At 41.0% G+C, this 14,664-nt stretch overlaps 1 protein-coding gene across 3 annotated transcripts in view; it reads left to right on the top strand.

Annotated features, from left to right (window-relative positions):
- The window catches only part of LOC310990271 (myocardin-related transcription factor A-like), a 40,425-nt gene extending 26,140 nt beyond the window's left edge, over nucleotides 1-14,285 (top strand). For all 3 annotated transcript variants that reach the window (XM_083977578.1, XM_083977580.1, XM_083977579.1), the window contains 16 exons: nucleotides 226-301; nucleotides 420-581; nucleotides 3,999-4,165; nucleotides 4,309-4,422; nucleotides 5,124-5,192; nucleotides 5,324-5,508; nucleotides 5,728-5,905; nucleotides 6,276-6,552; nucleotides 6,692-6,864; nucleotides 7,699-8,715; nucleotides 8,830-9,027; nucleotides 9,286-9,420; nucleotides 10,987-11,130; nucleotides 11,308-11,391; nucleotides 11,638-11,686; nucleotides 11,785-14,285. In XM_083977578.1, coding sequence (XP_083833704.1) covers nucleotides 226-301; nucleotides 420-581; nucleotides 3,999-4,165; nucleotides 4,309-4,422; nucleotides 5,124-5,192; nucleotides 5,324-5,508; nucleotides 5,728-5,905; nucleotides 6,276-6,552; nucleotides 6,692-6,864; nucleotides 7,699-8,715; nucleotides 8,830-9,027; nucleotides 9,286-9,420; nucleotides 10,987-11,130; nucleotides 11,308-11,391; nucleotides 11,638-11,686; nucleotides 11,785-12,344 — 3,588 coding nt within the window. In that variant the 3' untranslated portion in view covers nucleotides 12,345-14,285. The remainder of the gene's footprint in view (nucleotides 1-225; nucleotides 302-419; nucleotides 582-3,998; nucleotides 4,166-4,308; nucleotides 4,423-5,123; nucleotides 5,193-5,323; nucleotides 5,509-5,727; nucleotides 5,906-6,275; nucleotides 6,553-6,691; nucleotides 6,865-7,698; nucleotides 8,716-8,829; nucleotides 9,028-9,285; nucleotides 9,421-10,986; nucleotides 11,131-11,307; nucleotides 11,392-11,637; nucleotides 11,687-11,784) is intronic.
- The last annotated feature ends 379 nt before the right edge of the window (nucleotides 14,286-14,664 follow it).

Below are 14,664 nucleotides of genomic sequence, written 5' to 3'. Positions count from 1 at the left end.
CTGCAAAGTGCAAATATATAAGGAAGGTTTCCACCAAACCAGGAAATTCCATCAGGGGCACTTGTACTTCAGGGGATATTCCTGCATTTGCTTATAAATATATTTATGTACATGTATATACTATATATGAACTTAAAAAGAGGCCAGTGTGGCAGATGAAATGTAAGGAAATGAATTATGGAAAAACAAGAATATGGTATAATGATTTTTTCTCTCCTTTTCCAGACAGAGGACTATCTCAAGAGGAAGATGAAGACTCGCCCTGAGCGATCTGAACTTATCAGGATGCACATCCTGGAGGGTCAGTACGACCTTTGCCCCTCTTACTCACTGTAACTTAGGCCAGTTTGACAAGTAGCTTCTAATCATCATAACACGCTGCTTAAAGTTGCCATCCTTTGGTGTTTGTGTGCTTCTAGAGTCGTCTGCAGAGCCGTCACTGCAGGCCAAGCAGCTACAGCTGAAGAGAGCTCGCCTTGCAGATGATTTGAACGACAAGATCTCCCACCGGCCGGGCCCCATGGAGCTGATCCACAAAAACATCCTACCTGTTCACTCCAGTATTAAACAGGCCATCATACGTAAGTGTTCAGCAGATAGATGGACTCTCTGAAACATGGTCCCTATAGGTAGCCTACAAACATCTGCTCTGACATTTGAAGCTTCTGTTGCCTTCAAAGGCTTCTCACCTCTTCAGTCATAGCATTCACCTCATCTCCTAACTAAAAATAGCTGTACCTTAGATGTAGCATTACCACTGTTTTATTATTCCCCCCCAGCTGTTTTCCTTACTCATATGCATGCTTTTTTATTTCCTTGCTGCACACGGAGGCAAGTCAACACCATGTTTAAAAATGTGGGATTGAATAGCACAGTGTGTGAATGAAATATGTAATCCATTCAAACCAGTGCTCCTGCAATTTCTCATCCAACAAATTGTTTCTTGGACTCTTGCCACGTTCAGCTGGTCTACAATTAACTCCTCTCACAATCACTTATGACTGGTTGGACAATTATAAGCTTAACGGTAAGTGTTGAATTAAATATGATTGATTACAGTAAGTTAACCACAGGCCTCTTCACCCTGAAAACTAACAATACCAGCAATGTGGCAGAACAGATAGTAAGAGCTGTAAACATGCTTTTCAGTCTACAGTTGTTTCTCATTTGTCAGAGCAATTTTCTTATGATGAACAAATTACTGCAGACCTTAAAGGTGTCCGTAACCTGCATTTGTGTTGCTGAATCAACTGAGGTCAAACTGTGAAGGAGTGAAGTTTGGAAAAATACCATTCTAAATAAAGACGAATGTCACTCCGTCATGCCAGGGTGTATACATGGACCTAGTAGTAGTAGTAGTAGTAGTAGTAGTAGTTTATTCGATCTTTTACACAAAATTATTTACAGTTGAGCATCAATCACAGTCAGTCAACGTTCCATAATACCATCATTCATTCAACTAGTTCATAAATAGATCAAAAAGGTGTAGGCTGAAGCTATCTAGCTTATAGATGCCTACCCTTTAATTCAATTTTCCATTATATCCATTAGACCTCTTCATGATTTCAGAGTCATAGAAAGAAACAAGTATCCAATAATTAACAAATGTAGCCAAAAATTAAATAAATAGATAATTAAACAGTATTACAGTTGCAATCAGAGTCATAGAAAGAAATAATTATCCAGTAATTAACAAGTGTAGCCAAAAAAAAAAAAACATTAACAGCATTACAGCTGCAATCAACACCCAATTATTCAATCCTGTTTATATCTTTCTATCATACTATGTTTTAATCTATTTTTAAATCGTGTCTTAATATGTTAGCTGTATTCTGAACCTTAATTTCATAGCTGCACCATTAAAATCACTTTTTTTGTTGTTCTTCTACCCCCTGGTGGTCAACAACTTCAGAATGCACCTTTAAATAAAACGTGAGAAGGAAGATTTAATATAAAGTCAAATGTGCAATATATCAAAACACACCCACACTTTAGTGTTCCTGACAGGACGTCCCTCCTGGCCCCCTCCTACAGCTATAAACATACTGATGTTCTCTCTGAGGTGCCCCAGCTGTGCACCAACACGCACCCACACAGATTCATCAGCACACACACACACACACACACACACACACACACACACACACACACACACACACACACACACACACACAAACACACACACACACACACACACACACACACACACACACACACACACACACACACACACACACACACACACACACACACACACACACACACACACACTAAACACAAACACGGTTATATATTATGAGAATCATTTCGCACACCTGAGCGTCATGCTTCAGCTTCTGTGGGTTTAGAATGGTTAAACTAGGATTTAGTAAATCATGCATGCCCTCTCATGCTTGCTTGACAGACACATAGTAAGGAAATACATCTCTTCTCTCTCTGATGTCAGTTTGAAATAGCCACAATGTCTTTTAATAAAACCCCATTATCTTTTATTAGGAGAATTACATACTAATTGAAGAGGTGGGACTCCAAATGAACGAGTGGGATTTCACATTGTTGTAATTTGGACATTGTGGCTGAAGTAACGACCCCAATCTCATCCTTTTCCATTACAACATCGACAATAAAAGAAACAAAGGAGAATAACAGTCTAACTTTTATTGCATAGCCTTACTCCAGTGGCAGTGATGTCAGACATTAGAGGATGAGATCAGAGACGATGGGTCCAGTTGCTTGACTGAAATGTGGAGGGAAGATTGCTGAGATTCAATAAGGTGCAGTGTCAGTGGATTATTCATCTCGCGTCACAATAAACACAATTGCATTACTGCCACTTACTGTAGGAGCACTGGGAACACGGGAGTTACACAGTGTCGACATGCAAAGACACAAAACATACAAAACGCTTCACACAGACACACACCAGCGCAGCAGGGAAGTCGTCACATTATTGGATCTGAGGGTATTAAATCCGCCCCATGTTGCCTTTTCATCATTGCCCGCTAATGTTGAGTTAATGGCCAGCGGTGTGCTTTACATAGCTGTCTGCTGCAGCCCATAGCAACCCCTGTAATTAAATAATACACCTCCACCACCACCAGAGGAGCCTCTATGTAAGTCCACAGGATCCTAGCGGTTATCTTTATTCCTTAAATCCCTGTAAGGCTCATAAGTCTGCATAATAATGAAATGATTCGATGATGTCCCTCAGGGAAAATTAACAGCTAGGCCATTGCATTGATTTTTTATATACATAATCTCCTGATATATACTGTGTAGTCCCATTATTATCTCGTGAGAAACATTTAGAGAATATTATTAGTAGGACATGGAGCTGGCAAGAGCACAAGCAACCTTGACATAATTAACAGTTAATTCATCCGTAGCATAAATTACACAAATGATCCTCCAAAATTCTCAGCATAACGTCACCCCTTCGAGAGATGCCATCTGCCACATTAAAACCAGTATGAATGAGGTGGCTGGATTTATTTGGCTGTGCTGAAAGAGAATTTAGATATATTCAAGCTATCACTGGGATAAAACTTGGCTCATCCTGGCCAATCCATGGGCATAAGAGAAGATATCATCATATCCTTATGAAACTGGCTTCCAAGGGTAGGATGTGCACGCGGACAGGACAGGTTTTTAAGATGCTCTGCAGCTGTCACCACACTCTCTATAGGGATAAATGCACTGGTTGACAGCTTTGGAGCAGAAACTGAAGTGTATGTTTTTTTGTAGTATTTCTCACAGTTGGAGAAGCACTGATACACGCGCACTGATGTGTAGCTGGATTTGAATAGGGGGCACTGGTGATAGTTTTGGCTGACTTTGAGGGTGCTCACAGGGCGTCAGTTCATTGGCACAGTCCAGTAAGTTTGGAGTGTAGGGAGGGGACAGGCACTCAGGCAAGGAGACGACTTGTTTTATGCTTTTATTTGCCTAAATATGAATTATCTCTGTCTCCCTCTTCTTCAATCCCTACCCCCTTGCAGAGACACAGTTTCCAAAGGCTCCAGTTGATAACTCATCGTGTGATGAAGACAGTAGTGACAGTTTGTCTCCAGGACTGCCAGTCGGCCGGGACTCTCCCCTGGGCCAGGGCCCTCTGCCCTCTCCACCAGAGACACTGGCAGGGACTGTCGTCCCGTCTCCCACACAGGTAGGATCACTCTGTGGAAATGTGACTAAAGTGGAAGCAGTGTTGTTCAATAGGAGCTGAAAGAGAACAAAGGAAATTCAGTGTGTAATTTTACTGCTGGGCCACGGTTGTACGACATTTTGTGTTTTCATCTTCACTATCAGGTCCCTCATCCAGCTGCTCTCCTTCCTCTGTCTGAATCCCCCCCCTCACTGAAGCTGACCAATGGGATGGCCACACTGTCTGCCCAGAAGATGGGTGTTACCTCTCAAATGAAGGTAAGTAATGAATCTCAAGCCAACTAAACAATGAAGTTTGAACATGTCTAACCATATAATCTGGCAAGTAAATTATGTTTGAACTGTGGCTAGATTCTCTATTATTTCAACAGTAGATGATCTGTGGATGATCAGATTTATACAAGGCTCTGAGCTTTACTTCTAATCCGCTGCCTTTCTGAATGATCCAATAAAAATATTGCACATTTCAAACCAAATCCAGCAAGGTTGGATGGTGCATCTGCGAAGGCTGGGCTCGGGGTATGACCTTGTTGTGACATCACAAAGTTACAGAGGTCCTGACGGCTCATTTCAAGGCTTTATTTCTGAATACAGTTTATGTGCATTTTTCTGTGCACTGAGCACTTACTTACACAGTATTAATATAGCACCTAAAACTGCTTTATAATGAAAAAGACATGGTAATCTCAATTAATACAATGTTGGATCTTTAATTCACACATTACTCCTTGACTGCTGTAAGTGTTTCCCAAGACATTCACCAGTTCAGCTTTTAGGGTTTATAATATGCAAGTTTTTTGTTTACAGCTTGCAACGTTAAACCCAAGTGGTATATATATATGTACTGTATATGCATTTACATTTCTTCGTATTTCTGAGATAACATTAAAAATTATGAATAGGTTTAATAAACATTTACACTATACTATCTTATTAAAATTACTCCTCTTGTTCTTCAGCCCCAGCCTAAACCAAGCACTGACCGCTCTGCCCAGAGACACAAGAAACCCAAGGACAATAAACCAAAGGTAGATTTTTTTTTTCTGTGTTTAGCCTTGTAGATAATGCTATACTTCTACTAGAAATAAGTACTAATATAGTACTCCCAATCAATCCCAAGAAACCTGATTAATTATATTGTTAATGTGTTGCATTCTAGATAAAGAAGTTAAAGTACCATCAGTACATCCCTCCTGATCAGAAGGGAGATAAAGATCCTCTTCCCCACATGGATACACCTTACGCCAAAATCCTGCAGCAGCAGCAGCTTTTCCTGCAGCTCCAGATCCTCAGTCAGCAGCAACAGCACTATAACTACCAGGCCATCCTGCCGGCACCAGCCAAGTGAGTGACCCTGAACATGAGACAACCACAAACGTAGCCACTTCTCCCTGCTCTGTGCGGTTTGAGGAGTTTAATATTAGCTTTGTCACAAAATAATAGGTAATTCAAAGTGGTGCTCAAAACTGAGGAGCTGATATCTTGCATAAAGGTTGTATTTATTGTACTTGTTAAAAGACTGTAGAGATGACTTTTTCCTCCCTTTGCCTTTCTACCCGACAGACTTCAGAAAAATCAGCAGCCTTCATCCTCCACTTCCACGACCACCTCCTCCCCACCTCAGCCTCTTGCTGCTCCCTCAGCTACTGCCTCTATCCCGGGCAGTCACAGCCATCAAAGCTCCGCTCCTTTAGCTGGGACCAAACCAACATCTCTACCTCCAAACCTGGACGAGATGAAGGTTAGATCATTGTCTCTCATCACACTCCCTCTGTCCCATGTCACAATATTTTCGGTCTAGAATCAGCACAATGTGAATGAACAGCTCTTTCTGCTGTCTACAAGCTGCTGAGTAGATGGAGTAACTGGTGGCTGGAACTCGATGTATGTTAAAGATCCTTTGTTAGCAACATTTTGTCATTGCAAAGTAGCCTGTCAACCCAGCTGACAGAGTGAGAGACAGTGATGGATTACTCTGTCTTTTTGTTTTCTCCCTTCTTTTTCCCTTTGATCCGTTTCAATTTTCCTCTCATATTTATCCCCATGTCTTTGCTTCTCCTCGCCCTCTTGTCCTTCATTCTCAATTTCTTTTCCACTCCGTCTCCTGTCAGGTTGTGGAGCTGAAGTCCCAGTTGAAGCTGCGTAGCTTGCCAGTGTCTGGCACCAAAAACGACCTCATCGAGAGGCTCAGGACCTACCAGGAGCTGAACGGAGGCAGCAACACTCCCTCCTCTCCAACAGCAGGGGGTGCCACAGGGTCAGGGGCTGAAGGAGCAGGAAGAGCCTTCAAACCTGCAGCATCCACCACCAGCAACAACAACAACAACAGCACATCACAACAGCAGCAACAGTTTCAGTTCCCGTGCCAGGAGGCGTCCTCTCTGACAGGTCAGTTTGGTGATTGTTGCTGATTTCCATTGAGGCACGTTCACATTTTGTTGGTGAAGAACGTGCCCATTCTGTTGAGTTTCCAACAGTATAAAAAAAAATAAAAAAAATAAATCACCCTTTTCTGATTTCTGTATAGCAGATGCCTGCTTTGGCAGCACAACATCTGTAGTCGCTCCTCAACAGCTCATGACCTGTGGTGGTGCCGTCTCACCACCACCTCAACCCGTCTCCCGCACCCTCTCTGACCACCGGCCGGTTGCCATCAGTCCAGAAGACACCAGCTTTACCAGCGACCCTATGGGGGAAATGGTGGGAATATCTTACAGTGTGAATTTCTTGAATTAACAATCCAAGAGTTTTGTTGCATATTTGAGTATTACACAAGTAATCAGACTTTATGTATTCTATCCAAGATCATGAAGCACAAATCTTTAACCTTCCCTCGTAAAAAAAAAGATATAGGTATGAACTCAATCATAGCATAGAAATCTATGGTTTAATGTAATAATGGAATTTAAAGGTACTACTAATACTATTTACTGCTTATAAAGTACTAGTTTAGTGTGAGATACCACTAAGATGTGGACTCCACATCCTTGAACAACAATTAATAAACATTTAATATTCATCATGGAATGCATATTTAAATGAAAGCTGAAGATCTACCTGAATGTGTATGTTAATTGAGATTATATTGTTTTTCAAATACATCTTTATCAAGATGTTTACATTACTATTTACATTTACATTAACATTATATTTATGTTTAATGTTGTATTGTGTATAATATGTAACTTAATAGTGCTGCAACATAGTCTTAATACAGCATTGCAACATGTCTGAAAGTAGCATGGTCAAGTGCACTTAAGTATAGTCAAATATTTTTTACGTTGCACTGTTTATGTACCAGTAATACACTACAAAAGTAGCATTTTGAAAATAGCACAATTTAGTAGAACCAAAGCATATCCACTTAAGCTGCATTTATGCCATGGCTCTATAGATGGTAATGTCTGAAATAGCTCAACCATTTTTGAGTGGATTTTCAAACTCAATTCAAACTCTTTGCAATCATTTATGTTTATTCTTTTGAAAGTTTTTAAATAAATTACCTGTTACATTTGTTTCTCTCTTTCTGTGTAGATGAGTTCACCTCTCACTCAGCTGAGTCTTCAGCCGTGTTCAGCTGCTCCGCTTCCACCCAGGATTAAAGAAGAGCCCTCGTGCTCCACCCCAACTCCTTGCCAGTTCTCTCTAAAGAAACAGTGTCTGGTCTCATCAGCTGCCCCCACCACTACAACCACATCACAAGTACCGACTACTGACAAAGACAAAATGCTGCAGGAGAAAGATAAGCAGATAGAGGAGCTGACCAGGATGCTGAGGCAGAAACAGAGGCTGGTGGACGTGCTGAGGATGCAGCTGGAGCTTGGAAAGAGAGAAGGACGGGTTTCTGAGCCAGTGGTTCTTGTAAGAGTTAAACAAGAACCTCCTGATAAGCCCAGTGTCCCTCTCTCCCCTGAGCATCCTCCATCTTCTCCTCAAACATCCACATGTGACATGGATGTCACCAAGGTTACTGTCAAGCAGGAGGTCACCGAGGCAGAGGCAGATATGTGTGAGACAACTATGCAATCGCAGGACTCTAACGGATTACCACAGTCTTTTTCTCTGCAGACACAGGAGCATATTCAGCTGCATATGAAGCCACAGACAAAACAACAACAGCAACAACATGTGTGTCTCCAGCAGACCGCTCTGCAGCTCGCCCAGCAGCAGGCCATACAGAAACTCTTGCTACAGCAACAGCAAAACATTCAGAACCAGCAGCAGGCGAATCAGAACCGCAATCACCAGACGCCAGAGAGTCAGCAGAACCTGCAGAAAGTCTCCCAGCAGAGAAAGAGGAAATCTCCAAAACAGCAGCTCCCCCAGCGACAGCAGAGGCAACTGGTGCAAGAGCAGCTCCAACAGTCAAATCAGAGGCAGATGCAGCTGAAGCAACAGATTCTGATGAAGAAGCAAAAGTTGTTGTTGCTGTTGGATCAGCAAATGAAGCAGCAGAGTAAACAGCCCAAACAGATCCAGATCCAGACCAAGATACATGTGAAGCAACAGCAAGTACAACAGAAACAACAGGTGCAGCAGCAGTCAGCACAGGTGAGGAATTAGAATAATTACTTCAGCAATGCACTGCTTTCTTTTACGAAGGAAATAAGTTAAAATTTCACAAATCAAGATTCTCCCTCTCAATGCTGCTGTTGTTTTTTGCAGGTTTCCTCAGAGTGTATCAACCAGCAGTCAGCTTCAATCCCCTCTTTCCCACTGGAGCTCCTTAAGAGTGACTCCACCCCAGCACTGGTCACAGACAGCAACGGCAACCACTTCCTGATTGCACTGACCAATCACATCACTGAGAACCAAAGACGTGATGCCCCTGAGGCAAAAGCACCCAACCACGTCACCCTACAGGTATATAAACAGACTGTCAGCAGCTTTTTCTTGTATTAAGACAGGTTTAATTTTGCTGTGTGCCTGGGGGTTAAACAATCACCACATTAGAGATACATAATCTACAGCATTAAAACCAGCCAGGTCACCATCACCGATAGGAAGTTTCATTTTATGATGATTAGTAGCCTAGTGTAAGAATGCCCTGGCTGACTGTGATGGACTCTTTTTATAATTATATTCAGTACTTTACATCCTTTAATTTTTTTCCTCCACCAGCGGGTACAGTCGACTCCAGCCAAGCTCCCAGGCCATAACTCTGTCCAGCAGCAGCAGCAGCAGCAGCAGCTCAAAGCTGACGATCAGTCCAAACAGAGCTCGCTCATGGGATTTCAAAAACAACAGAATACCAAGGTGAGGTTTAGATCAAGGCAGTGTTAGTCTGACTTTCAGCCCAATATCAATGCTAAGGATCATAAAATGACAATATGAAAGTATTATTCTCTAGACCAGGATCTCTTATTTTCTTAACCTACTGAATATAGATTTTTTTTAATGCCACAGAAGTTGCAGTCAGCAGATTTTCTTCCAGAGTATTTCCACAATAGAGTAGCAAAAGTTTCTGTGACATCTGTGGATCAGCTGTTTTAAAAAAGGACACATAAAGCCAAAACTGTCTGCTTGGCTAGATAAATTGTGAGAAAGTTGCGGTTAAGATGGACTGATGCCTTAAAAGTTTCAGATGATGATTCATTTCTGCCAACAGCAAATACAAAAGCTACTGAGCAGCAGATTTTAAACCAGTGCACGGGAGGAACATTTTGAATATACATCCTATTTCTATTACACTCTTCATGGATCCCCAACACACACTTTATTCTCAACCAAGCCTCAGAGCCTGTTTTTCCATAACAAGTGCAATAAAAGACCAGAGTGCTGACGCTCCATAAAGAGAGACAGAAACATGACTGCAAACTGCTCCAGTGAGTGCGTGGAAATTAATGACGTATGCCATTTGAGAGAATGACAGCAGGCCTTGATAAGAGTGTCTGACACTAGCCTGATGCTGATTATTATTGCTTTGCTAATTACTTTAATGACATCCTCCATTACTATGATTTATGTTGTTAACAGAGAAGGAACAAAAACTCCATTGGCATCAGCTAATTGAGATGCACAGTATCTGTGGTGGAGTGCAGGTGTGCAGGTGCTCTTGGTCTTCAGGGCAGAACCTAGGAAAATGTCAAGAGTTGTGTCTGCTGATTGTACAAATTGCTGTTGTCAGCAGTCAACCCTCATTTGGCATTTAAATACTGGGTTTACAGTAGGTTAACATTTAGAACAAGTTGAAAAAATTCTTAGTAGAAGGATGTGTGGAGTGAAAGGAAGCATTGTAGAATAGTTCAACCAAATCAGAAATCGCTAAAAGTAAACTAAAACTGGAATACCTGTGTTGAGCGACTTGTTACCATAGAAGTTAAAGGGATAGTTCATCATTTTAACAAATTGGCCCATTGCTATAATCCCTATAGTCATAGCAGTAGGTTTGTTACCTTTAATTGTCGGTGCAAGCTATTTTTTAGAACGGCCGAGCCGAGCCGCGAGCTGCTCAGAGCTACGCTATGGAGGCTAATGGAATTTCTTGGTGTCCCTCATCAAATACACAATCCAACAACTCCAAAACGCTCTCATGGACAAGTTGTGCTGAGATAATAACAGAACATTACAAGACGGAGTTGTTTTCGAGGCAAATGGAGAGACTGCTTGCCGGAAAACTGCCCCCAACGGGAGTTACTGTGTGAGATAAGTGAGATACTGTTCGTAAACGCAATGGTTGAATTTGCTTAAAGTAATCAATTACCATTACCAAAAGTTAGCTAGTGGTAATGGATAAGTGGGTAAAGCAGATACACTATGGATAAACTGTTAGCTAAAAGTAAAGGTTACTTATTTTTCCACTGTTTTGAATACTAAATGCAGGCACAGAATGGAGGACTTCTTATATCTGTGGATCCACCACAGCAGGGAGCTCCTGCTCAGTGTTTGTCTGCACCGCCAAGTTTGCAGCCCTTCTTTAAGGACCAGGAGTCATGGAAAAACACCTCACCACCTTCCTCTCAAACTGTAAGTTATCCACATGGATAATAATTCAAGGTGACCTGGTATCACTCAGTCACACAGTGAAAGATTTCATTACAACTTAGTTAAAGAAAAAAAATCCAACTTTCCCCTTATCTGGCTTTGGAGAGAAAGGGAAATGTTTATTTTCTTGTTCTGATTTCACTCTCACTTTGTTTCTAGGAGGTCTCCTCAAGTCTGGACATCTTGTTTAGTCCTCTGTCTCCAGCTTCTATTAAGACGGCTGCCTCATCGCCTGATAACAAAGTATGATGCACTGCATGTCTGATTGTGTCATTTCACAAACAAGCTATTTCATTTTCTGACCTAAATGAATCCAATCCAAAATGTGTGATTTATGCTGCCCTTGGGGCGGCTTCTTTTATTATCCCCTTTGTATTAAGCATTGCATCAGTGTCACATCAAGTGCTCATGTCATTTAGTTACAGAATTTGTTATGAGAATTTGAAGGTAATATGTTGCTCTTCTGTGTGTGTGTGTGTATTTCCTCAGGATACAGAGAATGAAGATGATTTTATTGACATCATTTTGCAGACAGGAGGTAAGATGCAATAAGACTGTCAGGGTTTCTCATGTTAGAGTGGGAGTCAGCCCCCACCATGACGTTGATTTTTTAACATGATCTGTTTTTCCTTCCAGAAATGTCGACCACCTTCACACCAGCACCAGATCCATCTCTGGACCGCCTTAATTCAACCCCCTTTGCCCCTTCCCCTCCTCCCTCCCCTCTTCAGCTGTTGCTGTCCCCTCCCGTCCAACCCAGGTGTGACACCCCACAGCCCGCCCTCACGGTGCAGTCTGAGCTTCAGAGCCTGGTTTACACCACGGAAGAAAAACAGCACCTCAGCAACGCCGGAAGTGGACGCCTAGAGGACTTTCTCGAAAGCACCACTGGAAAGCCTCTTCTGGGGGTGGAGCCTGGAGGTCTGCTGACTCTGATTGATGACCTCCACAGCCAAATGCTGTGCACCCCCAGCATCCTGGACCATCCTCCGTCTCCCATGGACATCTTCGATATGGAAGCTGAGGGCGAGCAGGGGCTGGACAGTATGGATTGGTTGGACCTCACCATGGGGGAAGCAAAGGAAGAGGAACCCCCCACACTGGCCCCACTGGTCCCACAGACGCCCCCCAGTGTCTTTTCCACAGACTTCCTGGACAGTTACGACATGCAGATCCACTGGGACCCCTGCCTATAGCCTACACAAAACACATACAGAAAAAACATGTAATGAATTGCTGAGGCTTCAGTATTTGATTAGAGCACTCTCTGTTTCTTCTCACACTCTGGTATATTGAATCTTCAAGCACTTTGACCTTTATTTATGTTATTTGCACACTGCAATATTGATTTTTGTGCAGACACTTATTAGGCAGGTCCTACATCTGTTCTTGCTTCTTTAGTGAGAGGATTGTTGACATATGAGATGGACTTTTGTGGATTTGGATCCAATAGGTGCAGAGACCCTTTGAACTGGGCCGTGTTCCTGTTAGTTAAATTCATCTTTTCTGTGTTACACACACCCATGTTACCATGGAGAGGTGTATTGGTTTATTTGACCTTTGTCTAATTAGACTGCAAGCTCCCTCTCAGCTGCCTTTTGTAGTAAAGATAACCTATATTTTACCACTACTGGAAAAACATATAGGTAATCAATAACCAAAGTTAAGACAGTAAAGAAAGTGATTTTTTAGAAACATAATTGCAGCATGGAAGGTGGAAAAGAGATGCTGTTTGCAGACAATTTGTTACCAGTTACCTGGCCATAATGCTGAAATACACTGTAATTTTACATGATGCTTTAGTGAATCTCATGTCATCAGTTTTTAGAACATTATGACATTTACAGTGTATATATCCATGTTTTTTTAATGCAGTTTTGGTTCTTGTGCAGGCACCAACAGTGTTATACACATGGTAAACTACAGTGCTTAGTAATGATGAAACTGACACATGCTATGCATACAGCAACTACTGCTCTGGAACTGTTCATTCATTTGTATTCACTCCAGAAATAATAGGCGGCCTGTTGTACACACTTTCATAATTTCTCAATCGCATCAGGTTCTTGGTTCAAGGGAATAACCCACGTCTGCCAACACCAAACAAAAATGTGTAATTGCCTGGAAATCAGTGTTTTGACCTACAAATTGTAACTGAGAATGAAAAATTAAATGAAAATCTTGACTTAGAGTGTTGCTGGTACATTTCCAGTATATGTAGCAGTGCAGTGATATAATATATGTTCACCATTAAAGGTTATGAATAAAAACCTCCTCATTCAGGCTTTATCTTAACTGATGGTAAATGTTCCTGAGATAGATATCTTATGCTCTGTAGAGTGATTTACTACTGAGGTGTGAGATGGTGATTCCTGCAGACGATGACAACAAAATGAACGTAAAATGGTCCAGTGTATTTGGGACGATTTCAAAGAGAAATTAAACTGACATTTTTTTCTGAATATTCAGAATATTTCTTTGGAGGATTGCACTTTGAATATGTTCCCCGTGAAGTCCAAGGTCTTAGTTTTTTGTGTTTATATTTCCTTCTGAATGTAGACATAATAGGTGTAATGTTTATGCATTACTGCACCTTACAGGAACGACACAGCTTGATGTAAACGCTACATCTACACTCATAGTGCTTAATGTTTACATATTGCAGGTTGCAGGACCCTTTTGTCTTGAAAACTGCCATGCTTTAGTTACACGCCTTCTCTGTTTGCACTTGATGAATGAATGTAAACATACTATAAAGGAAAGGGAAACTCCTTCAGCTTTAAGTCTTGACATGTAATTTTGATGAAATGCTTTCATAATTAGAATTTTTGTAATAGTTTCTTTGTTAATAAACACACAAGTGTTTGTTATAATATATAACTGGCTGTCCTTATACTTTGTTAGTACTTAAGATGGAGTGGAAAAGACATTTTAATTCCCTCTGAGATTTTACACTGCTGTAATATACCAGTTCTGATATTGAAAATGTGTTAGAAAAAGATGTGTTTATCAATTTTTTGCAATACAGGTGTTGTGTGTACCATGACTAATCATATATTTTTTGACAGAAGTCTATACTGTGAAATGGAAACACACACACAAGTTAATTTTTTGGCAATCTCTTGTAATTATCAATGTTATCACTTTTTTTTTCAATCTATTCAAAATAAATTTCATTTGAGCTTGGTTTTATGACTGAAATGTGTTTGAGCCGTATTATACCAGCTATTCAGACTCATTCTCACACACTCTTTACAATTAAACTGTAAAATGCATATTTATGCCTTTCATTTTATTTTGATAGCAAAATAATGTTAAAATGTTTCCAGTATACAGTCAGATTTTGTGTGACAAAAAAACCCAGGCTTTATACTGAATAGTTACACATCACAGGTGGATTTGAGGGATTTTTTTTTTTTTTTAAATATAATGCGCCAAACATCCTTCAAACTAAGGCCTTTAAAAATTGTTGATATGAAGTCATAGAAAATTGATATTAAGTCATAGAAAATTTTC

This window comes from Trachurus trachurus (assembly GCF_905171665.1).
Source record: "Trachurus trachurus genome assembly, chromosome: 8".
In the NCBI taxonomy this organism is placed as follows: domain Eukaryota; kingdom Metazoa; phylum Chordata; class Actinopteri; order Carangiformes; family Carangidae; genus Trachurus; species Trachurus trachurus.
Note: the sequence above shows the minus strand (reverse complement) of the source record. Positions and strands in the feature narration are given on the sequence as shown.